The sequence below is a fragment of the Bufo bufo genome, chromosome 3 (genome assembly GCF_905171765.1).
Source record: "Bufo bufo chromosome 3, aBufBuf1.1, whole genome shotgun sequence".
Lineage (NCBI taxonomy): Eukaryota > Metazoa > Chordata > Amphibia > Anura > Bufonidae > Bufo > Bufo bufo.
The window spans coordinates 461,838,887-461,866,183 of NC_053391.1; the positions used below are offsets into that span (position 1 = coordinate 461,838,887).

The 27,297-nt window shown below is 43.6% G+C and overlaps 1 protein-coding gene across 3 annotated transcripts in view; it reads right to left on the bottom strand.

Annotated features, from left to right (window-relative positions):
* Positions 1–27,297, bottom strand: part of MCF2L (MCF.2 cell line derived transforming sequence like) — a 345,945-nt gene that overhangs the window by 312,302 nt on the left and 6,346 nt on the right. For all 3 annotated transcript variants that reach the window (XM_040425198.1, XM_040425200.1, XM_040425197.1), the window contains exon 2: positions 4,345–4,533. In XM_040425198.1, coding sequence (XP_040281132.1) covers positions 4,345–4,516 — 172 coding nt within the window. In that variant the 5' untranslated portion in view covers positions 4,517–4,533. The remainder of the gene's footprint in view (positions 1–4,344; positions 4,534–27,297) is intronic.

The window sequence follows — 27,297 nt, forward strand, 5'->3', positions numbered from 1 at the left end:
CCGCAAAAAAAATGGAACACATACAGAAATGCATCCGTATGAATTCCGTATCCGTTCCGTTTTTGCGGAACCATCTATTGAAAATTTTATGCCCAGCCAAATTTTTTCTATGTAATTACTGTATGCTGCATATGCTGAACGGAAAAACGGAACAGAAACAAAAACACAACGGAAACAAAAAAACAGAACATCGGATCCGTGAAAAACAAACCACAAAACACTGAAAAAGCCATACGGTCGTGTGAAAGAGGGCTACTGAAACCTTGACATATGCCGGAGTTGCCATATCATTCATTATTGCAGTGATGAATCAGAGGTCAGGTACCAAAATAAACCCGAACGGGTCAGTGTCTAATTCAGATACTTGCTAGAGCAGGGATCAGCAACCTTCGGCACTCCAGCTGTGGTGAAACTACGACTCCCAGCATGCACACTTGCTTAGCTATTTTGAGAACTCCCATAGAAGTGAATGGAGCATGCTGGGAGTTGTAGTTTCAACACATCTGGAGTGCCGAAGGTTGCTGACCGCTGTGCTAGAGTATCACCTCATATGAACTTGAGCTCAAGCCGCTACGTTCAGAAAGTGAATTAGCCAGGTTGCCCATAGCTTATCACTTTCTTATTGAACAACCTAAAGTCATTTACTATTGAACAACGTCCTAAGCCATCTGATGGGGGTTGTTGCTGCTTCTTACATCCAGAGAGCACAAATGTAAGGGAGAAAATGCCTAGTAACAAGTGGCCATGCCCACCTGAGCATTGCATTAAAGGGGTTCTGCACATTGTTTTAACTGATGATCTATCCTCTGGATAGATCATCACTTTCTGATCGGCGGGGGTCCGACACCCGGGACCCCCGCCGATCAGCTGTTTGAGAAGGCAGCGGCGCTCCAGTAGCGCCGCGCCCTTCTCACAGTTTACCGCCGGCCCACTGACGTCACGACTAGTATCAACTAGTGTGGGCGGGGCTAAGCTCCATTCAAGTGAACAGAGCTTAGCCTCGCCCACGCTAGTTGATACTAGTCGTGACGTCAGTGGGCCGGCGGTAAACAGTGAGAAGGCCGCGGCGCTGCTGGATCGTCGCTCCCTTCTCAAACAGCTGATCGGCGGAGGTCCCGGGTGTCGGACCCCCGCCTATCAGAAGCTGATGATCTATCCAGAGGATGGATCATCAGTTAAAACAAAGTGCAGAACCCCTTTAAAGGTTGTCTAGGCACCTACAGAAACATACAATGCCTGGGTTATAAATGGAAGATGCTAGCTAAAAATGATAGGATTGTTTTCTTACTTTCCTCTAAGAAGACTTCAGTTCAAGGCAGATAAAAACATGGCGACGTGAACATTAGGATATATACAGGCAAATGTTGTACTTTAGTCCAATAAGTTGCTGTTGTACATCTTAAGGCACCGATCAAACATTTACTATTTTTTATGTTTATTTGAGACCAGGTAATATGCATAAGAACATCTCGAGATGGATGTTGATGATGTCGCTCTAAAGACAAGTTTTGACAACTAGCTGCTCTCATATAATTACAAGAAGCGTCGCAAAATGATCAATGCACATGTCACACAATGACGCCTCTCCTGACATGTTTGCTTTAGTAACTACTTGTATTCCCCAATGTAATAATTCTGAGGCATCTACTCTCATGACTCTCTGTTGTGCCATTCCTTTATTATTCCTCCTAGAAGTAATGAATGAATTGTTACAAGCACGTGGGGGGTGTCCCTTCACAGCCTGACACTATTCAATCACTGCTGCCAGTGTAAGGCCTCTTTCACACGACCGTATGGCTTTTTCAGTGTTTTGCGATCCGTTTTAAACGGATCCGTTGTTCCGTTTTTTGTTTCCGTTTTTCTATATGGCATATACAGTATACAGTAATTTCATAGAAAAAATTGGGCTGGGCATAACATTTTCAATAGATGGTTCCGCAAAAAACGGAACGGATACGTAAGACATACGAATGCATTTCCGTATGCATTCCGTTTTTTTGGCGGACCCATAGACTTTAATGGAGCCACGGAACGTGATTTGCGGCCAAATATAGGACATGTTCTATCTTTCAACGGAACGGAAAAAACAGAAATACGGAATGCATACGGAGAACATTCCGTTTTTTTTGCGGAACCATTGAAATGAATGGTTCCGTATACGGACCGCAAAAAACAGCCCGCAAAACGGAAAAAAAAAAAAACGGTCGTGTGAAAGAGGCCTAAGACTGTGCATCATCAATGCAGTTAAAAGGGGTTATCCGGTCTCTATAATAACCCCCAGAATGTCCGGGACCCTCCTCTAGAGCAGGGATGCACAACCTTTTCTGGTTGGGGCCACATGGTCAACCTGAACCAATCCAAAGAGCCGAAAATAAAATGTAAAGGGGTATTACCAACTGAAATACTGTATTTATGGCATATTGAACATACAGTATATTCTATAAATGTCTAGTTACACTTCTAGTACTCCTATCTAATGGGAGAAATACATGAAAGATACATGTGAGCAGCCTCAAGACATAGACATACATGTCTGCTACCAGATGGTTGGGGGCCGCAGTGTCCATGGCTGTATGTGGCCCCCGGGCCGCAGGTTGTGCACCTCTGCTCTAGAGCATACTTACCTGCTCCCCGGCACCTGTGTCCCTCCGGATCCCTGTAGAGCCGCCGCTGCACCTCCCCGTCGTGCGGATCAAAACATAGCAGGTGAAACTAGGGAGGCTGGTCACAGTCACGGCCTGCTATTGGCTGCTCCCTCCGTTGCCGGATGTTTTGATTTGTGCGACGGGGAGACACAGCCGCGGCCATGCAGCGATCCGGAGGGGAGCAGGTGCCGGGTAGCAAGTAAGTATGCTCTAGAAGAGGGGCCCGGGCATTCGTGGGGGGATATGGGTGGTCATTATAGGGATTGGATAACGCCTTTAAGTTTAATCTTGTCAGGCCGCCCCTCCGCTACTGGTCAGGGGTTCCATCACATCAAGAACAGAGCAGAAAGTAACACTATTCTTGCAATCAAAAATTATGGAAACTTTGATAGAACCGTGATGAACCCCATTATAACTGTCCTTCGAGCACTGTTCAGCACATGACTATGGCCTTATAAATGGAATCCATATAGTAAGCGAATAAGGCCTCACGCACACATAGGTATAACCTAGGTAACTATAAGCTTCTATAAAGCCTTACTGTACCTCCAATTACCTCCACTTTTATATACAGGGAGGCAACTAAAGGGATGTAACTAAAGGGGTTGTTTAAACAGTAATATTACCATCTTTATTTTATTTTTTTTAAGCGTCAGAAAGGCATAAAAAACAAGAAGAAATGACACTCACCGATCAACTGCTGCTCCTGTTCCGATGCTCCCCAGGCCCCTGCTGGTCTCTAATTCCTGTTCCCTCTGGACACAGAAGAAATGACTACTCCTCTGGGCAATGGCTGAGGGAGGTCACCACTGCAGACAGTGATCGGCTGAGCGATCAGCGGGGGCCTGGTGAGCGCTAGAACAGGACCAGGGGGAGATTGGTGTGGTATCACGTCTTTCATTTTTTATGTCATTCTGACTCATAAAAAGAAAAATGTATACTGCATTTATTCAGAGCTACCTTACAGCAGGAAGGGAAAAAAAATAAAAATTTGACAGTTGTCCCAGGTCCTCCACCATTTTCTGGACTCTACTACAAGACATGCATAGTCCACACTATGGCCCCTTTCATTGTCTGAGCTTTAGCCAGATAATCGCTAACTGGCATTTATAGGAACACCGGAGTAATGAACGAGCACTGATGAGCAGGCGCTTGCTGGGAAGGAACACTTCCTTCCTAAATTGTGCAGTGTAAAGGACCTTTTAGGTTTCCTGGCATCCAGCTGTGAACTTGCCTGGTGACCCCAGGCGCCATATGTTGGCAGTATAGAGTACTGTTACTTGGTCACTGTATGGCGCTGTTATTCACAGTCTTGAGATCAGTGCATTTTACTTTTATTTGGCGCTGTATTATTGGGAACAGCATTGAACCAGCCAAAGGTTTATCTACAAAGTTGTATTTTATGCTTATTCTTCAAGTGATAAGGACCTCATGCACAAGGCACTTCAGATGTTTTATAGAGGAATACTTTGGCAACACTGAATCCCATTTTTTTTTCTCTCAAAGATCCCCTAAAAAAAAACACTGTGTAAACTCCGTGTGACACGGATCCTGAGTACAGTCATGTGCGTGAAGTCCTGTCTATAGAAATCATTGCTCAGTTCCACTGAAAACCTGCAGAACACAATGATCTCAATGTCAGCTGACTGCAGAAAGCAGTTTTTAATAAAAAAATCGGTTGAATTGTTTCTTTACTTACCTGCTTGTATATCCATCTCAGGTTGGTCTTCAGGGACAAGCTGGATGACATCAGACACATCCACCTGCTGATCATTCCCGTCTGTTTCATCCTGGTTGGACGACCTCCGTGCAGAAAAACAGATGCTACTTCCAAGCTCCTGGCACAGAAAGAAGCCCCAACACTCAGGCATGAAATCTCAGTCAGCTCCTGAGGAGACAACCAAGCATATAGTAGCAGTAACCTAATGGATGGATCTTCTCTATAATGACACAATCAGTTCATGATATAACAATACCTTGGCGTTATCATCATTCTTAGCGCAGTTACAGAGGATCAACCGATGACATCATCACTTAAACACATCCAGAAGTATTAAGCAAAAGGGCGTATATGACAGAGAACAATGATGAACTAAAAAACTGTAAGAGGGTTATACTATTGGGAATAGGGGTAAGACTGAAAACAACAGAATCTACAGAAAATATCTGATTTAAAGAAATGGCTTATTTAAAGGGGTGTCACAGTTCCATGATATCGATGCCCTATCCTCTGGATGGGTCATCAATATCAGATCGGTGGGGGTTTAACACCCGGCACCCCCGTTAATCAATCGTTTGAAGGGACTGTGGTGCTCATGTGGGTGCTGCTTTGTGGAGGCGGTGCAGTGTAATTACAGCTCCCACTCCGTATTAAAGTGAATGGGACAAGCATTTGTAATTACACTGCACCGCCGCTACAAGGGAGACGGCGTGCAGGTAAACGGTCAAGAGGATGCAGTGCTCCCTACAAACAACTGATCAGTGGGGATGCCGGGAGCAAGACACCCATCATCTTATAATGATAACCTTACCTGCGGATAGGACATCATTATCATAAAACTGGACAATTCCTTTAAAGTGTGACAAGAATTTGTGAATGATGGGATCTGCCCGCATAGCAGCAAGGGCACGTGATACTCCATACAGGATATGGCGTGAGCTTGCTTACTCCTAAAAATACCACTAAAGGTTTACTCACAAGGTCGTATCTTCAGCCTGTGCTTCCTCGATATACTGGATGTTGTATATCAGCAGGAAGAAGGCAAAAATGATAGATAACATACATGAGAACTACATAATGTATCTGATAGTATCACCACTGCAACAGCTAAAATAAAAAAAACATAAGTTCAGAAAAATTCTGATAAGTAAATATATGTCTGTGATTGGAGCAAAAATAAATCCTTGAAAACCTAGCCTTTGTTATTTATATCACTGACACCTAAACGTTTCCCTGAAAAATTATAATTTAAAGGGAACTTATCACCACAAAAATCTAGTGCATGTCATAGAGCAGGAGAAGCTGCTGAAACTAATACTGTATAGTTTTATGGTAAAGGATTGAATATACCATATTTTTCATGCACCTGCGAATAAGATGCACATGACCATAAGATGCACCTCTGTTTAATATCTCAGATCAGACCCCAAGTTTTAATCAACTCCCCTCTCCTTCTGCAGACACTGCCACTGGGGAGATTAAGCTCTCCTCCTGCCTTGCCCTGATGTAACACAGTGTCAGGTCACAGAGCACACCTACATCCTCACGCTTTGCGCAGGTCACAGGACAGCATGCGGAGCAAGCAGAAGAAAAATTAGGGAGCGGTGAGTACAATCAGCACAAAGATCGGTGTATTCATCATTCCCCAGTCCTATTATATTAATGAGCACTTCAAAAATGGAAGCGCTCTGCTAGATTATCTTCAGTCTAGCAGATTAGGGGTGTGTCCTTTCTGCTGCAGCTCTCTGCCTGTAACTGCCACAGCTTCTAACAGAATGTATAGCTGGTGGAATTTCAAGATTTGAACTGAGCATGTTTGACCAGCTCAGTGAGATGGACAAAAAAACAAAAAAACAAAAAAAACAGCAGGCAATGCTATACAGATGCATTTTAAATTATAGCTCACCTGCTATACTACAAATTTAATTACATGGAATTTTAAAAGAATTCAGATCCATTTGCAGGTTTGAAAAATAACGAATAGGTTTTGTGACACAACCCCTTTAATAAGACCTCCCACATGACTACAAATAATTGAAAGAACAGAGATTTAAAATGTATAAATTACAAGTTTTGCTGAATTTTTTCTCACAAAACTATACATCAATCTCCTCAGCTCCTCCTGCTCCATCTAGCATGGATGTCAAACTCGTGGCCCTCCAGATGTTGCAAAACTACAACTCCCATCATGCCTGGGCATACTACAGCTATCAGGGAATGCTGGGAGAATGCTGGGAGTTGTAGTTTTGCAACAGCTGGAGGGCCATGAGTTTGACATCCATGATCTACAGTATAACATTGTTCCCTTTAACCCTAAATTTCAAGTCTTATTAAAGCGGTTCTGTCACCCTATTAAACCATTTTTCATAGTTCTGATAAATAAAGACATCAGATGTCAGGTAGTCACTAGTGTAAACTTAATCTAATAAATAAAGCTGGGTGTATGTGTGTGTGTGTGTGTGTGTGTATGTGTGTGTGTGTGTGTGTGTGTGTGTATGTATGTGTGTATATGTGTGTGTGTATGTGTGTGTGTGTGTATATGTGTGTGTGTGTGTGTGTATGTGTGTATATGTGTGTGTGTGTGTGTATGTATATGTGTGTGTGTGTGTGTGTGTGTGTGTGTGTGTGTATATGTGTGTGTGTGTGTGTGTGTATATGTGTGTGTGTGTGTGTGTGTGTGTGTGTGTGTGTGTGTGTGTGTGTGTGTGTATGTATGTATGCATGTCCGCTAAAGGAATCAGCTCCGTCGCATTTACAATCAGGGTGGATTTGATTTAAATCAAAATTATTAAAATCACGATTTAAATCACTAGTCAGTAAGGCTTGATTTAAATCCTAGTTTTCTACATAAAGACTAATTCTTGCTGGTATAACTTATAATATGCAAGTAGATGAAGATTTTTAGAATAACAACTTTTCATATTAGTTTGATTAGGTTGATTCTGCATTCATAGGTTTGTAGAAGTTAGGATTAAGGTATTTTTCTCAACTCTGTTCATGTTATAACATTTTTGCTATGAAGAAGAGGCATGTGATCTCTGCTGAGTCCAATTCAGTTTTGAGAACTGCAAAAGTAAACCAAGCATCTGTGATAATATCTTGTAGGCAGAGAAACTGCCCAATAATCTTACAAAAACCTCTGGAAGAGCATGACCTTGTGAATGGATTCATGGAATTTATTTACCAAAAAAATTACACATATAGAAACATAGAATGTGTCGGCAGATAAGAACCATTTGGCCCATCTAGTCTGCCCAATATACTGAATACTATGAATAGCCCCTGGGCCTACTAATGTGTGCTGTCCGTTTCCGTTGTTCCGTTCCGCATGTCCGTTTAAATATAAAACATGTCCTATTCTTTTCCGCAAAATTCGGATCCTGGTACAATACAAAGTCAATGGATCCGCAAAAAACTGAAGATATTCGGATGTCATCCGTTTTATGCGGATTCCGTTCCTGGAAATTACATTTTAATTTTTTATTTTTTTTCAAAGAAATCCAAACAACTTTATTTGCTTATTGAAATTTATACATGTTTCCGTTTTTTTGCAGATCCGCAAAAAAACGGATGACATACGGAAACATTTTCAGGAACAACGGATCCGCAAAAAACGGACCGAAAATCGGGATATAGAAAAATACTGACGTGTGAATGTAGCCTAAGTCTTCTGAAATAATGACCCCTAAATCCCTTTCCTCAGATACTGAGGTTAGGACTGTATCGCTGATTTTATATTCTGCTCTTGGGTTTTTAGGAAGTCCATAGAAGGTAGCAATATTTGGATGTTGGGGGAATAGAAATTCATACTCATTCCGATCTATCCAATGATTGTCTTCCGCCTACTTTAGTAGAATCGACAGTTGCAGTTGATACTGAGTGGTAGGATCCATCCCGCACCAATATCTCATAACTTTTTATATCCGAAAGTAGTGATAAGCACATCTGTTTGTACTAGGGTTGTTTCGGGTATCGAACTTTCGATACCCAATCAATACTTTTATGCCAGTATCGATTCGGTATCAGGATGTTCATTTTTTCGATACTAGACCCTCCTCTTATTGCGCTCAGCGCCCACGCAGACAGTTGAGAAGGAGGGAGGGAGTCCCTCGCTCCTATGACGCGGTCGCGCTGAGCCCAATGAAGTGAGCGGGCTCTGAAGCTGCCCGCACCACTGCCAACAATGAATGTGTCGCTATTAAATTAAAGCAGGAGGCGGGACGGGGGATAGAATACACTGCTGAGCTTGGCGAACGGCAGCAGCCTCCTTGTCATGGCTGAGGATGGGGAAAACCCTCAGCCGTGCGATGACGGAAGATGGTGGTGGCTGCTTGGCCAGGAGCACAGAATTAGGGAGCAGGTCACCTCCTATCGCATCCCTAATCTGACCCTGACTCCTAGCTGCATGAGCCGACCTTGAAGGTAGGAGGGCTCATGCTCCGGAACCTCGTGTGGCGAAACCAACCTCGCCACTGGGTTTTGGAGGGGACTGGGTACTAGCCTCTTGCCCCAGGATTATGGGCCCTCTCATCAGCCCATGCAAAACCTAAACCCCCATGGCGATTTGACTGTGTTTGTGGCATCTGAGCGCTCAGATCGAAGCTATATGGGGACATGTGGGGTTTTGAGATGTGCGACAGAATCATCTGTCTGTGTAATTGTATGGTACGTTATGTGAGGGTACCCAGTTAGCTAATTTTATTGTATTCATGTTGTCTGAGTGCCATTCACCTAATAATATGCACTCAGACTTGAGCTGTCTGGGAATGTGTTAAATGTCTATGTGTAATGTAAAGGGTGGGACATTTTATTTTTGAGTAAGTGATGCCTGTTCCATTGTCTCTCTGTGTGTATTGGCGATGTCCTTTGTCCTGAGAGATATTTTAATTACTTCTTGGTTGTCTCCAGAACAGAGGATATAGTGTATTCGTCTGTCTGTGATGATTGCATCAACCCAGTGTGAGGTAATTCTATCACGGACATAGGGGAGGATTTTGTGTGGGAGTGTCTGAGTGCATTGTACGTGGTTATTGGCTGTTTTTACAAAACCCTGGGGTGGTAACTTTGTTGGAAGATGTGTGTAAAATGCTTGTGTGTTAAAATAAAGAGAGTTCCTGTTTTATACCTTCATGAAGTCTTGGCTCATGTTTGGCTCATGGGATAACTACACTCTTGGGGATTGCTATATCACAATACTCCCCTGAGTATAAGCTCTTGTAAGAGCTTGCTCCTGGTTCCTGTCTCTGGATTTAGGAGAGGTTCACCCACTGGAAGCTGAAGCCCAGTCTTGGGTCCAGCGTGGGTGGAGGACGGTGAGACCCCAACCAAGCTGCGGCGGTTCGTGGGGTCTGCAGTGCTGACGGTGTCGAGTGGAGTGCTTGGAGTCCTCTGGAAGCACAAGGAGCATCTATCGACGGAGGTACCCGGTCGGGGTGCTAGGCGTTCCGTTACACCTCGGATCCCTTGTAACCCTCCGCAGATCCCTAAAGCTAGGAGCAGGGTAAGACGACCTGTTCCTCCTAGACACGGAGTAACAGGAGTCTCACAGGCCAGGCTACAATAAAGGGGAACATATACACTGCTCAAAAAAATAAAGGGAACACAAAAATAACACATCCTAGATCTGAATTAATTAAATATTCTTCTGAAATACTTTGTTCTTTACATAGTTGAATGTGCTGACAACAAAATCACATAAAAAAAAAAATATGGAAATCAAATTTTTTAACCCATGGAGGTCTGGATTTGGAGTCACCCTCAAAATAAAAGTGGAAAAACACACTACAGGCTGATCCAACTTTGATGTAATGTCCTTAAAACAAGTCAAAATGAGGCTCAGTAGTGTGTGTGGCCTCCACGTGCCTGTATGACCTCCCTACAACGCCTGTGCATGCTCCTGATGAGGTGGCGGACGGTCTCCTGAGGGATCTCCTCCCAGACCTGGACTAAAGCATCTGCCAACTCCTGGACAGTCTGTGGTGAAACGTGACGTTGGTGGATAGAGCGAGACGTGATGTCCCAGATGTGCTCAATTGGATTCAGGTCTGGGGAACGGGCGGGCCAGTCCATAGCATCAATGCCTTCGTCTTGCAGGAACTGCTGACACACTCCAGCCACATGAGGTCTAGCATTGTCTTGCATTAGGAGGAACCCAGGGCCAACCGCACCAGCATATGGTCTCACAAGGGGTCTGAGGATCTCATCTCGGTACCTAATGGCAGTCAGGCTACCTCTGGCGAGCACATGGAGGGCTGTGCGGCCCTCCAAAGAAATGCCACCCACACCATTACTGACCCAATGCCAAACCGGTCATGCTGGAGGATGTTGCAGGCAGCAGAACATTCTCCACGGCGTCTCCAGACTCTGTCAAGTCTGTCACATGTGCTCAGTGTGAACCTGCTTTCATCTGTGAAGAGCACAGGGCGCCAGTGGCGAATTTGCCAATCTTGGTGTTTTCTGGCAAATGCCAAACGTCCTGCACGGTGTTGGGCTGTAAGCACAACCCCCACCTGTGGACGTCGGACCCTCATATCACCCTCATGGAGTCTGTTTCTGACCGTTTGAGCAGACACATGCACATTTGTGGCCTGCTGGAGGTCATTTTGCAGGGCTCTGGCAGTGCTCCTCCTTGCACAAAGGTGGAGGTAGCGGTCCTGCTGCTGGGTTGTTGCCCTCCTACGGCCTCCTCCACGTCTCCTGATGTACTGGCCTGTCTCCTGGTAGCGCCTCCATGCTCTGGACACTACGCTGACAGACACAGCAAACCTTCTTGCCACAGCTCGCATTGATGTGCCATCCTGGATAAGCTGCACTACCTGAGCCACTTGTGTGGGTTGTAGCCTCCGTCTCATGCTACCACTAGAGTGAAAGCACCGGCAGCATTCAAAAGTGACCAAAACATCAGCCAGGAAGCATAGGAACTGAGAAGTGGTCAGGTCACCACCTGCAGAACCACTTCTTTATTGGTGGTGTCTTGCTAATTGCCTATAATTTCCACCTATTGTCTAGCCCATTTGCACAACAGCATGTGAAATTGATTGTGACTCAGTGTTGCTTCCTAAGTGGACAGTTTGATTTCACAGAAGTGTGATTGACTTGGAGTTACATTGTGTTGTTTAAGTGTTCCCTTTATTTTTTTGAGCAGTGTACAACTCATGGCAGTTCCCTATACAGTAACATCACCCATACACTAGGGATATGAGCGATTGAAAATACACTCACCACTGACCAGATGATGCCCTCATCCCAGAGAAATTTTATCTTAGAATCTATACAGTTTATTTTAAACCATAACCATTTTAATTTTCAGGACACTATTTACCAACAATGTAAGGGGACGGGAATGGGTACGAAATTTGCACCAGCTTATGCAAATATTTTCATGGGGGCCTTTGAGAAAGAACATTGTTTGCTCACCCACCCGAACATTAAATTTTATAAGAGATATATTGACGATTTGATCCTCATATGGGATGGAGAATCGGATGCTTTGGTACAATTCGTCAACAATATCAATATAAACACTTGGAACATCACGTTCACCTTGAAACAGGATCCCTCCAAGGCCACGTTTCTAGACTTGGACCTAGAGATTATTAATGATAGTATTACCACCAGAACACCTTTTACAAAGGTGGATACAAACAGCTATCTTGATTTCAAGAGCTGCCACCACAAGAGATGGAAAAACAACATTCCATATAGCCAGATGCGACGAATCCGGAGAAACTGTTCGGACGATAGAGTATTAAAAGACCAGCTTGCCATCATCAAAAAGAGATTTTCAGACAAAGGCTACCCCAAAAATCTATTAAAGGAATCAGAAAATAGGGTTTTAGGAACAAGTCAAAAGGAAAGTTTGATAGGGAAGGCGAAGAAACAAAGTGAACACACGATTGCGAAATTTAACCTTGTAACACGCTACAATTCCCAACACTTTGAGATTAGAAAGATTCTTAATAAACATTGGAATATCCTCCTGAAAGACTCCATTATAGGCAAAACAATCCCGAAATTTGCAAATCTTACCTACAGGAAAGCCCGTACTATAAAAAACATTATATCACCTTCTTATCCGAAATTGACTCAAGATCTCATCCCCCCTTTACCCCAATGTACTAAAACAATGAAAGCACACTCAAAATTAGGTTCATCCAAATGTGGCACTAAAAGATGTAAGTGCTGTGCCATGATCCGTTGCGTAAAACAAGTCTTACTACCACCCCCTAGAGAACAAATCATACTACGTCACACTATGAACTGCAGCACCACAAATGTTATATACCTTCTTCAATGCCCATGTGACCTTCTATATGTAGGTAGAACAACACAATGTCTAAGAGAAAGGATGAATAATCACCGTTTAAACATACAACGTAAAGTAGTTACCCATAGTGCATCCCGTCATTTTTCACTCCATCACGATGGTGATCCATCCCTATTAAGAGTCACCCCACTCTAATGGATCCCTCACTCCTACCGAACACTATGCAGAAAAGAAATGCTTTGGATTTTTAAACTTAATACCCTGACACCATTCGGTTTGAATGAGTCACTAGAGTACACCAATTATTAAATAAAATGGGTTTAATTTATATATATATATATATATATATATATATATATATATATATATATATATATATATATATATATATATATATATATATTATATATATATATATTTTATTCTCATTTTTTTAATTATAATTATATATATATATATATATATATATATATATATATATATATATATATATATACACACAATTATTTATTACCTTAGTACATTTATATATTTTTATGACTGCATACCACATTTTTATAGGTCTAGTATTGGAACTTGATTTTATAGGAAAGGAATGAGTTTTAGTTTTCCAGTGTCCTGCAGCTATCTACTCTAATAGTAAACATCATTCACAACTATATGAATTTTAACTTATTTTATATTTGCATAACTTATTTTATATTCATATAGCTGATCCCACCCCCTCATCCATATACATATCCACAGAGGTTCTGTATTTATTTACATTCAGTCCAATTTTCATTCATCTATTCATCCTAGAAATATTTAATGTAATTGATGCATAAACATTCATTGATTTATTCATCTATTTGTACAATCATTCTACTAATTCCTCCTCTTTTTAGTATTTCCCTGTAATTATTAGGTATAGGAATCCTACTCCCAAGTAGGGTCAGGCGCATGTGCGCTGTGAATTTCTGCGTTTCACCAACGCGATCGTACCTTTGTCAGACCGGAAGTGAGCTGACTTCCTTCTGCACTGCGCTCCAAGGGATGCGTTTCACCTCGGCTCACCGGAAGTAGAGTGAGTTCCGGTTTTGCTGAGGAACACTTGCTCCCACATATATTTTATACATTCCTTATATATACCTTTCATATACTATTCTACTACTAAGATGTACCATTGGCCACCAGAGGAGTTATTCTATTTATTTAGACATTTGGGCTAATAGAGGTCTGGATACTACATGCGTTCCACAGTGGAACGCACCACTTCCGGTTTGCTTCCGAAACCGGAAGTAGAAGGTTTTAAGCGGGAATTTTTTGCTTTATATATGTTGTACTGTTGTCAATGTGATATATATATATATATATATATATATATATATATATTCTGCTCCTGATGAAGGGGACTACTGTCTCTCCCCGAAACGCGTTGAGCCATTTTATTTAAATAAAAGATTGACGAAGAATCGCTATTCCGCGTGCCGTATATATCCAACTTGGTACATTTGGAGCGCTGACGTCAGATCTTCTACATACTACAGGCGACCTTGGCTGGGGGGGTTTCTGCTCCAGGTGTCTTGAGCTTTATCCTGGTGGCACACCCCCCTGTGAAGTGAGTGCATCAGGATTGTACACAATCTTGATTTTTTAATTGTTAATTTTTAAATTTCTTTGATTGTTTAGCAACTCACCCTATATTACTACCATTATTTGTGAGCATGCGTGCTTTGGTATCTTCCTAAACATTGTCAGCGCATTGTGTGGTCGATACGCCAATATATGCACGTGACATTTATGGTTTACCTGTGAACATTATTATTATTATCACCGTATACTAAGAGTGGCACCGAATTTTGTTTTCTTTTTTTGGGGTGGGGATAAGGCCGTCTTGAGACTCCTTTTCTGGACGCTTCAGGCACACACGGCCGATCCTTTACCCATCTCTCCATTTGTCTATCAAGTGTATAGCATAGCTAACACTATCTCAGGCTGCCTTCTTTATTAGCTTTAATTACTATCCACCATCTCCATACTTCTGTCCATTATCTCTGGCGCCTCTGGTTCCTTTTCCACCTGTTGTGCATTCTGTGTACTCTGGTGGTGTTTGGTAACCGCATCCCCTGTTTTTCTTCCTTTTTTCATACATATCCACAACTCATGGCAGTGGCAGGTAAATGCCATAAGCACAACACCCACCTGCCACAGACACAAAGCCTGGAACCCATGCGCAAGTGCTGCTGTCCTAACACAGAAATGGACACAGCACACAACACACATCACACAGGAACCCAGGACCATAAGTTGCAATAAGAAACATACAACAGACACATCTTCATCACATCAAACTAGATTTATGACCACAAGGGTGGCTCTCAGTGGCAGATGGTATAAACCAGGAGGGTGCCTCCAGCTTACAAACAAGGCTGGAGTACCTCTCAGCTTCAGGTCTCCACTGAGGCTTTATAGCCCATGTAGCCACACCCACACAGACACACCCAGTGCACACACACACACTAGGAAGGAAGTTAACCCTTCCAACACCAGAGAAGGGAAGACTTCAACTTAAAGGGGAAAGTGTCCAAATGAACATCACACTGCAGCTGTTACCGCAGGCAACGACATGCGTGGCAAACCATGTCCTGGGAGTCAGCCTGAAGGCCGGGACACTGCCACCACATGTACACCATACCAAACGTTGCCACGGGCAGCCACAGTGAAGGGAAGTGTCACAGTGCACACCTACATAAACCTCCTGCACACCAGACATACAAAGTGCATAACATACACACACACACAACCAGGAGTTACCGCATGCACTTGACAGCAAGCTGCCTAGCAACAGCTCAGGCTGCTATACTGCCAAGTACAACCATGTTACCAGCGGCAACCACACATGAGGCAACATACCAGCAGCCCTCACCATGTGGTTGACAATAAAACCAAACCGCAGGCAACTGCATGCGGATCCTGAGTCACGACCATGACCATGGTCGTGACACTCCTACTCCTAAGTGTCCTCCCCAGAGTCAAGCAGCCAGCATGATAATTAACCTTTAATATAAATACAGGAGGCGGGTGCCGGCGGTACCCGTCTCCTGTATCTGCATTAAAGGTTAATTATCATTGGTGGCGCAGTGCGCCCTCCCCCCTTCCCCAGTATTAAAATCATTGGTGGCGCAGTGCGCCCCCACCCCCCAGTATTAAAATTAGGGATGTCCCGATACCAGTATCGGTATCAAGACCGATACCGGGCATTTGCACGAGTACATGTACTCGTGCAAATGTCCCCGATACCACTGCCCCGCTTCTATGTGTCCGTCCGCGGCCCCTGCATCTCCCACAGCTAACAGCTTCACAGGCAGCAGCAGGCAGTGTAATTGGAGCCTAGAGTGGAAGCTAGCTCCGCCCCGCCCTCCAACCAATCAGAGGCAACCAGCACTGACTCACAGCACAGGGAGCGTAGTGCATGGACTCAGAGAATCGCCTGACAGTTTATTAGTTAAAAGAATCCAATGAGTCACAGACCGTGTCATCGAGTCCCTGCCAGACTTCCTGCTCTGCGGCTCCCTGTAAGTCCGTCCGGGGGAAGGGGGGGCATTATTAGCATAGCATGTAGTGGAGCTGTGTGTGTACAGGGTGCATGTAGCAGAGCAGGAAGTCTGGGGTGACAGTCTCTGACTCATTCGATTCGTTTTAACTAATAAACTCTCAGACGATTCTCTGAGTCCCTGCAATAACTATAATTACATCACAGTCTGCTCCACTGCATTCACTGCAGCAGAGCTGTGTTTGCCAGGAGCGAGTCCCTCTAAAAGTGATAGTGTCTGTCTTCTATGGCCCTGGTCCTTCCCTTCCTGCCTGCAAGCTGCACATTGATCTCTAAAAACAGGCATTAGGGCAAGAAGAAATATACATTACTGTATGATGGCCACAAGACTATTATACTGAGGAGGGGGGGGGGCTTCAAAAATTGTTGTCCTGACTCCTTACAGTAGCGTCTCCTTGTGGCCGCCCCCATACAGTGTAACGTCTCCTTGTGGCCGCCCCCATACAGTGTAACGTCTCCTTGTGGCCGCCCCCATACAGTGTAACGTCTCCTTGTGGCCGCCCCCATACAGTGTAACGTCTCCTTGTGGCCGCCCCCATACAGTGTAACGTCTCCTTGTGGCCGCCCCCATACAGTGTAACGTCTCCTTGTGGCCGCCCCCATACAGTGTAACGTCTCCTTGTGGCCGCCCCCATACAGTGTAACGTCTCCTTGTGGCCGCCCCCATACAGTGTAACGTCTCCTTGTGGCCGCCCCCATACAGTGTAACGTCTCCTTGTGGCCGCCCCCATACAGTGTAACGTCTCCTTGTGGCCGCCCCCATACAGTGTAACGTCTCCTTGTGGCCGCCCCCATACAGTGTAACGTCTCCTTGTGGCCGCCCCCATACAGTGTAACGTCTCCTTGTGGCCGCCCCCATACAGTGTAACGTCTCCTTGTGGCCGCCCCCATACAGTGTAACGTCTCCTTGTGGCCGCCCCCATACAGTGTAACGTCTCCTTGTGGCCGCCCCCATACAGTGTAACGTCTCCTTGTGGCCGCCCCCATACAGTGTAACGTCTCCTTGTGGCCGCCCCCATACAGTGTAACGTCTCCTTGTGGCCGCCCCCATACAGTGTAACGTCTCCTTGTGGCCGCCCCCATACAGTGTAACGTCTCCTTGTGGCCGCCCCCATACAGTGTAACGTCTCCTTGTGGCCGCCCCCATACAGTGTAACGTCTCCTTGTGGCCGCCCCCATACAGTGTAACGTCTCCTTGTGGCCGCCCCCATACAGTGTAACGTCTCCTTGTGGCCGCCCCCATACAGTGTAACGTCTCCTTGTGGCCGCCCCCATACAGTGTAACGTCTCCTTGTGGCCGCCCCCATACAGTGTAACGTCTCCTTGTGGCCGCCCCCATACAGTGTAACGTCTCCTTGTGGCCGCCCCCATACAGTGTAACGTCTCCTTGTGGCCGCCCCCATACAGTGTAACGTCTCCTTGTGGCTGCCCCCATACAGTGTAACGTCTCCTTGTGGCCGCCCCCATACAGTGTAACGTCTCCTTGTGGCTGCCCCCATACAGTATAATGTCTCCTTGGAATGTTATAGTTCTGTTTTTGGGCCTTTTGGTTGGTCAGAAAATACATGCGTGTGTATTTTATTGTTAAAATTAGTATCGGTAATTGGTATCGGTGAGTACTTAACCCCTTAAGGACACAGCCTTTTTACACCTTAGGACCAGGCCATTTTTTGAAAATCTGACCAGAGTCCCTTTAACTGCTGATAACTTTAAAACGCTTTGACTTATCCAGGCCGTTCTGAGATTGTTTTTTCGTCACATATTGTACTTCATGACACTGGTAAAATGGAGTCAAAAAAATAAATTTCAAAGTTTCAGTTTCTCTACTTCTGTAATACATAGTAATACCCCCAAAAATTGTGATGACTTTACATTCCCCATATGTCTACTTCATGTTTGAATTGTTTTGGGAATGATATTTTATTTTTTGGGGATGTTATAAGGCTTTTTCAGAAAGGAGATTTTTCAGAAATTTACAAAAACTCAATTTTTAGGGACCAGTTCAGGTCTCAAGTCACTTTGCGAGGCTTACATTATAGAAACCACCCAAAAATGACCCCATCTAAGAAACTACACCCCTCAAGGTATTCAAAACTGATTTTGCATATGTTGTTAACCCTTTAGGTGTTGCACAAGAGTTATTGGCAAATGGCGATGAAATTTGAGAATTTCATTTTTTTGCCTAATTTTCCATTTTAACCCATTTTTTCCACTAACAAAGCAAGGGTTAACAGCCAAACAAGACTATCTTTATTGCCCTGACTCTGCTGTTTACAGAAACACCCAATATGTGGCTGTAAACTACTGTACGGGCACACAGCGGGGCGTAGAGTGAAAGGTGCGCCGTTTGGTTTTTGGAGGGCTGATTTTGCTGGACTGTTTTTTTGGCACCATGTCCCATTTGAAGCCCCCCTGATGCACCCCTAGATTATAAACTCCATAAAAGTGACCCCATCTAAGAAACTACACCCCTCAAGGTATTCAAAACTGATTTTACAAACTTTGTTAACCCTTTAGATGTTGCACAAGATTTAATGGAAAATAGAGATACAATTTCAAAATTTCACTTTTTTGGCAGATTTTCCATTTTAATATTTTTTTTCCAGTTACAAAGCAAGGGTTAACAGCCAAACAAAACTCATTATTTATGGCCCTAATTCTGTAGTTTACAGAAACACCCCATATGTGGTCGTAAACTGCTGTACGGGCACACGGCAGGGCGCAGAAGGAAAGGAACACCATATGGTTTTTGGAAGGCAGGTTTTGCTGGACTGTTTTTTTTTACACCATGTCTCATTTGAAGCCCCCCTGATGCACCCCTAGAGTAGAAACTCCAAAAAAGTGACCCCATTTTAGAAACTACGGGATAGGGTGGCAGTTTTGTTGGTACTAGTTTAGGGTACATATGATTTTTGGTTGCTCTATATTACACTTTTTGTGCGGCAAGGTAACAAGAAATAGCTTTTTTGGCACCGTTTTTTTTTTTGTTATTTACAACATTCATCTGACAGGTTAGATCATGTGGTAATTTTATAGAGCAGGTTGTCACGGACGCGGCGATACCTAATATGTATACAATTTTTTTTATTTATGTAAGTTTTACACAATGATTTCATTTTTAAAACCAAAAAAATGTTTTAGTGTCTCCATAGTCTAAGAGCCATAGTTTTTTCAGTTTTTGGGCGATTATCTTAAGTAGGGTCTCATTTTTTGCGGGATGAGATGACGGTTTGATTGGCATCTATTTTGGGGTGCATATGACTTTTTGATTGCTTGCTATTACACTTTTTGTGACGTAAGATGACAAAAAATGGCTTTTTTTACACCGTTTTTATTTTTAATTTTTTTACGGTGGTCATCTGAGGGGTTAGATCATGTGATATTTTTATAGAGCCGGGCGATACGGACGCGGCGATACCTAATATGTATACTTTTTTTTTATTTATGTAAGTTTTACACAATGATTTCATTTTTGAAACAAAAAAAATGATGTTTTAGTGTCTCCATAGTCTAAGAGCCATAGTATTTTCAGTTTTTGGGCGATTATCTTGGGTAGGGTATGATTTTTGCGGGATGAGATGACGGTTTGATTGTTACAATTTTGGCGTACATGCGACTTTTTTGATCACTTTTATTACCTTTTTTGGGAAGTAAGGTGGGCAAAATTTCAATTTCATCATAGTTTTTTATTTTTTATTTTTATGGTGTTCACCGTTCGGGTAAAGTAACATGACCGTTTTATAGATCAGGTCATTACGGACGCGGCGATACCAAACATGTGTAGGGAATTTTATTTTTTTCATTTTTTATCAGTGATAAATGTGTTTTTTGATTTTTACTTTTTTTTCACTTTTATTCACTTTTTTTTGACCCAGACCCACTTGGTTCTTGAAGATCCAGTGGGTCTGATGTCTGTATAATACAGTACAGAACAATATATATTGTTCTGTACTGTATTTTACTTACACTGAACAGATCTATGCCTTTCAGCACAGATCTGTTCAGCACCATGGACAGCAGGACGCCTGAGAGGCGTCCTGTTGCCATGGGAACCTTCCCCGTCTGCTCAGAACTTCGCAGACGGGGAAGGGTAAGGAGGGGATCTCTCGGGGGGCTGTCTGGGGGCTCTCTCCCTCTCCATCGGGGGGCTGCAAAGGCACAGCAGCCCCCCGATGGGAGAGGGAGGGAGCTCCCTGCGCTGTTAACCTTTTCCATACAGCGGTCCGTACGGACCGCTGTATGGAAAGGGTTAAACGGCTGACATCGCATCGCAGATGTCAGCCGTTTATACCAGGGTGCCAGCACCCTGGTATACCCACTGAACACCAATGAATTTTCAAGGGGAGGCGGGCGGGGGATCGCCTCCCGCACCGCCCACACCGCCCGCAACCCTCCCCCTGTACCTCCCGCCACCATAAAAATCATTCGGGGGTGCAGGGGGGGGGGGGTGAATAAAACTTTTTTTAGGCATATAAAGTTTCTGATCCCCGCGGTCAGGGACCGCGGGGACCAGAAACTGCAGAAATCGCAGCAAACCGCAGGTCTGAATTGACCTGCGGTTTGCCACGATCGCCGACATGGGGGGGTCACGGGACCCCCCCGCGCATTTAGCCTAGGTGCCTGCTCAATGATTTGAGCAGGCACCGGGTTCCGATCACTGCCGGCCGGGCGGCAGTGATCGGAACAACACATGACGTACCGGTACGTCATGTGTCCTTAAGTACCAGGACATCATGACGTACCGGTACGTCATGTGTCCTTAAGAGGTTAAATAAAAGTATCGGTACTCGTACTCAGTCTTAAAAAAATGGTATCGGGACATCCCTAATTAAAATCATTGGTGGCGCAGTTCGCCCCCCTACCCCCAGTATTAAAGTCATTGGTGGCACAGTGCACCCCCCCAACCCCCCCAGTATTAAAATCATTGGTGGCAGTGGCCACAGGGTCCCCTCTTCATTGGTGGCAGTGGCAGCTTGTGATCGGAGCCCCAGCAGTGTAATCCTGGGGCTCCGATCGGTTACCATGGCAGCCAGGACGCTACTGAAGCCCTGGCTGCCATGGTAAGCTCCCTGCTGCTGTGTGCACTATGCACAGGACAGCAGGGAGAGTGTAAGATCCTATTCACCCTAATAGAGATCTATTAAGGTGAATAGGACAAGGGATTAAAAGATCTAGCCCCTAAGGGCAATAGTTATTAGTTAAATAGTTATTAAATAAAAAAAGTAAAAAAAAAAAAACACCAAATTATTAGTATAAATCGCCCCCTTCCCCAATTTTACATATAAAATATATAAACAATAAATAAACATATTACATATTGCCACGTCTAAAAAGTCCAAACTAATAAAATATATATTTATAAAAACTCCTATGCGGTGAATGCCATAACAGAAAAAATAAATAAAAACCGCAAGATGCGCAATTTTTTTAGTCACCTTGCCCCCCAAAAATAGGATAGGACTGTTCAATTATTTTGCGGACCGCACATTGCCGGCACTTAATAGAAAATGCTTAATCTTGTCCGCAAATGCGGACAAGAATAGGACAGGTTCTATTTTTTTTTCGGGAACGGAATTGCGGACCCGGAAGTGCAGGTCCGCATTTCCAGATCCGGACAACACATAGCCCCATAGAAATGAATAGGTCCACAATTCCGTTCCGCAAAATGTGGAACAGAATTGCGGATGTGTGAATGGAGCCTAATGCTATAGCTTGGTGCTAAGTGCTTTCATGTAAAGATCCAAGGTTTGAATCTGGGGAGAGACTTCAAGGTTTTTTCTTCAAATATTTTTTTTATTCCACATTTAACCGATAATAAATGTCTTTATCCTTATCATATTGAGAACACAGTTTTTAGGCTTAAAATACTAATGAATAAATATTGCTGGTTTATTTATAATCATATATTGTGCCTGTGAAAAAAACAGGTATAGGTTTTAGGTTTCGAAGCAAAAAAAAAAAAAAAAAGTTAAGTTCTCATCTGGGACTTCAACTTACCAATAAACAATAACATTGCCACATAGAGATGCATGTTTTTTCTCAGCCTATAAGTTAACATATATTACTGGTGTCTTTATAATCATACTGTATATTGTGCTTGTGAATAAAGCAGTAATGTGTAGCTTAGCTTTCTGAGCAGATCTCAATGTGGTGAAGATATAGTACAGAGAGTATATATGTAGATGCTAGGACATAGCTTTGTACTCTGCATGCTGATATCTAGCCCTGTCAACCAAGAGGAAGGGGGAGTATGCAGAGCACAGGGGGTGTTACAAAGCAGTGCTCAAATGATTCAGCCCTGCCTCTTGGTGCTCCAATTGCTCATTTGTATATGAATAAAATGCAGATATCTCTGCATCTGTTTAGTATAGAGACAAAAAGGTATAGTTTTAAACAGCAGGATGAGCCCTACCAGGCTGTATGCCTGGTTTAATAGGGTTGACCCTGGGGACAGATCAGCTTTAAGGCATATGGAGTCATAGAGGATGGTCTCCCTTAAACAGATGTTTATCTGATTTGACCAATACGTGCAGATTAAAGGGTTTTATGAGAAGTAAAGCTCAACGTACAAACAAAATAAATAATAAATGTGGCTTCCCATCTCAGACATTTATGGTATATTCCAATTATATAACGAATGGAGAGGTGGCCTCAAGTGTAGCTTCCTCCATCTATTCACTTCTAGGGGACTTCCAGAAACTCCACCTCTTTGTTCTTTCTAAGACCTATTGTTTGTGGTCAATGAATGAAAATATTTTTGTTACCAGTACAGACCTAATCCTGTTCACAGCAACTGTATTCAGGGGTAGGCACCAAAATAAGGCCTTTGTGCAAAAACAGTATACATCTAATCTGATGACAGTGAGGAGGTAACCACAGTCCACCTATCCATGGCTGTCCAGAAAATACCTCACAATGTACCAATTCACTAGCAATTGCGAGACATGAATGCGAGTGAGTGCAGCCCTTTACTAGCTGTGAGGTCACTCACTTGTGATTCTCAGTAGATTTCTTGACTAGAACACAGTTGTGATATCACAGTAGCTTACAAACCCATAGTGATGTCATGGTAGGTTTCCTGACTGGAACACATTTGTGATTTCACAGTAGCTTATAAGATGGAAACACAATGGTGATGTCCTACAGTAGTAGATTATCTGGCTGAAACCCCCTTGTGATGTCACAGTAGCTTACAAACCCATAGTGATGTCACAGTAGCTTACATGACTCATGAGGTCATATCAGCTATCCTGACTGAAACACATCTGTGATGTTGCACAAGATTAACAACATATAAAGACAGAATCCCACACCACTCATCATCCGCATTGAAATTCCATTTATTATACTTTATAAAGTGCGGAGGAACAATTGGAGGATACAGACACAAAAAGCATCCTCAAGGCCTGCTGTGCTGAAATCCCGACACCCTATAGCTCTACTACCCACTTTTGAACACACAGTTAAACAAAAATTATACAGAAAATACTGGATATAAAACATATACAAATAAGCTGTAAAAAGGAGGATAAAGCATTTCTCGTATTCAAGCCACAAGGTCCCAAGGCATCAGTTTTAAAGAAGCACTCCGTCTTTTTTTTTTTTTTACATAAATTGCTAATTTACCATCAATATTCTAGCAGTGTAATTTGTTACTCCTTTAAGGTGGCCATACAAATTAGTCTTGATTTGATAAAAAGAGACAATTTCAACCAAAATGAGCGTTCGTCGGTTGAAATTTAACAACGAACGATCATTTAAGCCAAATGATAACAGAAGTCGGCTGCGTTTAATATTTTCGTTCGATAGTCGGACAAAAGATTGTTCATTCAAAAAAAGATTGGTCATGAGCGAAAGATCTTTCTTTGAAAGAACATTCCCAAAAAGATCTTTTGCCCATCCCCTGATTTCATTAAACATGTACAGTAAGGTCATTTTGAACTGTAACAGCCAATTTAGACTAAAGTGTGTATGGCTGAGTCTGTGAAACAAACGTTCAAATGATTGTTCATCCATAGATATTGAACCTTTTCATTACAGGAACCTGGTCATGTGATCTTAAGTCTGACCAGCAGCCCAGAGCTTGCTCTAAGGTGTCAACAGGAACTTGGTCTCTCCCATGTGGCTGACTTTCTGTGAACTACAGGATGACCTCATCACCAATCAAATCCCTCCTGGCAGCACTCAGGCCCTTTCCCAACCTCCATGTTCCTCTGTATATCCTTATATTCTGTTGAAGATGTAATGTCTCCCCTATCTAAAGGATCAGGTGTGCAGATATATAGTACTGAGTGTATACAATCATTAGCTGCAGTTATATAAACCTCCTGACTTAACTGCCTGTACTATCTGTGTGTGCTGACTCTCCAGTGTAGTTCTATGAGATGTAGCTTCACAGTAGTCTCCCAACCTCCTGCATGTAAGAGCTGACAGGGCAGAGTGAGGAGACAGGCACAAACTGCATCACATGGGAAAATATGGAGACCCTGCAGTGTGAGGGGACAGCAGGTCTGTGTCACTGATCTGTCCTGGCTGCACAGAGCAGTGTGGTGTGATTATACTCCACCTTCTCTGTCTTTGCAAAGCCAGGCACAATGGGAAATGTAGGATTCATTAGGAAAATACCATCTCAGGTGAAGAAAGAATCAAGATGGCACATCAAATAAAATAGGTATACATAAGCCATACACAAGAGCCTCTGTCTTATTCTTAATAATGACCTATCCTGCACTATATAGACGAAGAAAAATAAATCTTGGAGTGCTTCTTTAAGTGCTGGAGATATTTATACTTATCCACTGTATTCGCTGGCGTAAAAACCTCTGCAAACCAGCAAATGTAAAGTCTGTATTACAGTAAAAGATTTTGAAGGCAATTGTCAGGAAGAAAGTATTCCTTCCCAGCAATTGCCTGCTTTTAGTGGAGGAGACCGCTGCTATTACATTCAGCGATCTCCTCTATAGTATTGGGGGGAGCGATCTCTAATGCCATCGCTCATAATCGGGTAATCGGCGGCAGTATTACATTGCAAAAATCAATGCTAACGAGCGCTCCTATAAACGCTAGTTAGCGATGATCTAGCAGGCTATCGGCCATTTCAGATCGGTGGAGTCCGAATCCTGGCACAGTTGCCTATTACCTGTTCAAAACAACTGCAATTCACCAAAACAAGCACACCACTGTACAACGGTCATCAAGTATACGGCAAGCTGTGTCCTATACACTAGAACATGACTGACACAGGAGGACATGTCCTGGCCATTACAAAGAGCTATACTTGTTCCAGCACACAGTACATGCCACTGTGCTATTCCTGATGCACAAGGGCTGTGTTAAGGTGCCACACTGCCCTGTCTAAAGGTGCCACGGATCCCCTGATGTATGACCACACGCTCCTTCATCCATTGATGCAGACAGCAAAATCATCTCAGAAAGTTCCATGTAAATAGTGGATGGGGACAAGTGATTGTACTAGTGATTGCCTGTCCCCATACAGCAGAGAGGATTGCTACATGTAAATACAGCTCTCACCTCTGCTCACAATCAGGCAATCATTGGAAACTAACAGTTTGTTACTTACACAGTGTGACCGTGTAAAAGGGCCTTAAAGGGGCAGCTCTGAACCCGGACATAACCCCTTCTTCACCCAGGCAGCCCCTTTGAGTGGAGCATCGGAGCCTCTCATGCCTTGTGCTGAATTGCGCAGGGCAAGGGATTATTTAGCAGATCTGGTGATGTCACTGGCACTAATGAGTGGGCTTTAGCGCTGACCTAGCCTGTAGAACAGCTTAGAGCAGCGTTAAAGCCCGCACTGCTAGGTGGAAGCCTCAGCCTAGCAGTGTAAAAATGTAAACAAAACAGCCCTTGCCCTGTGCAACATAGTGCAGGGCAAGGAAGGGCATCGAAGCATGCCTGGGTGAAGAAGGGGGTACGTCTGGGTTCACCCCTGAAGCCAGACAACCCCTTTAAATAGGGTGTAATTATGTGAATCAATCCCTCACAGAAGTGATCCAGTATCACCCTACATTAGTATACCTGCCAGAACATGTTGTTTCAATGAAGCACATAAAGCCTACTTATCTACACCACTATCCAGGATGGAACTGTGGAGACTTGAAACTTATGTAATATTTCTTCCAAAACTATGAAAAGGTCACAGGTTACACAAAAAGTAGCTTGATGGTTATGGCATTCACCAGAAGCACCATTCTTGTCAATGCAATCAGGAAATTGCTGCTGTAGCATCGACAAGCATGCCTGACTGCGTCTGCAGAAGCATTTGGTAGGCGGTGAGGGGGATCTGAATTCCCCGGCTGTGAACCAGCCTAACTGTAAGGGCTCACGCACACGACCACAAATAGCATGAGCCCTAATTGTAAGCAAATTAGTAGTAATTAAAGTAAAGAAACTACTCAGAATTTAGAAAGTAGCTCGTTTAGGAAACTGAAGCACAAAAATACACAGTCGAGTCACATTATTATCAACACTTCCTATTTTGACGGTGTGAAGCTCCGTGTCATGCGCTGGCTTGGTGGGTATATAAGGTGTGTGATAGACTGTCTGCGCGCCTCATTGCTGTTATGGATAAAAGGGGCCATTTAGCAGAGTGCAATAAGGGGTGATTAATGGCTTTCGGGCCAAGGGTGGCAGTATTTCTGACACTGCTCAGTTTGTGAACTGTTCGTGTGCTTCTGTGGTGAAAGTGTATCATGAGTGGACAAATGCTATGGGCCCCCCAGAGCGTTTAGCTTGGGGGACACATGGGGGCAATGGCACCATTATTTTAGTCAGTTAGGATATGTATGGTTTTGTCTGTCCCCCCCCCTCTTTTTTCCCGCTATTTTATTTCAGAATTACCTCAGGATGAAGTTCGGTCCAGTTCCAGCTGGTTTGGACAGGATTTTCAAGGTGAATGAAGCTCCGCAGCTGATTGGCTGACGCTGTTGCTGTGGGAGAATACCGGGCTTTGATTTGTTGTCCTATTTTCGGCGGGAAGGAATTCTGCTTTAAAATAAGCTGCTTGGCTGCGATCTGGGTCAGTCTGAAGAGGACCAGATCGTCGCCCGCCCTC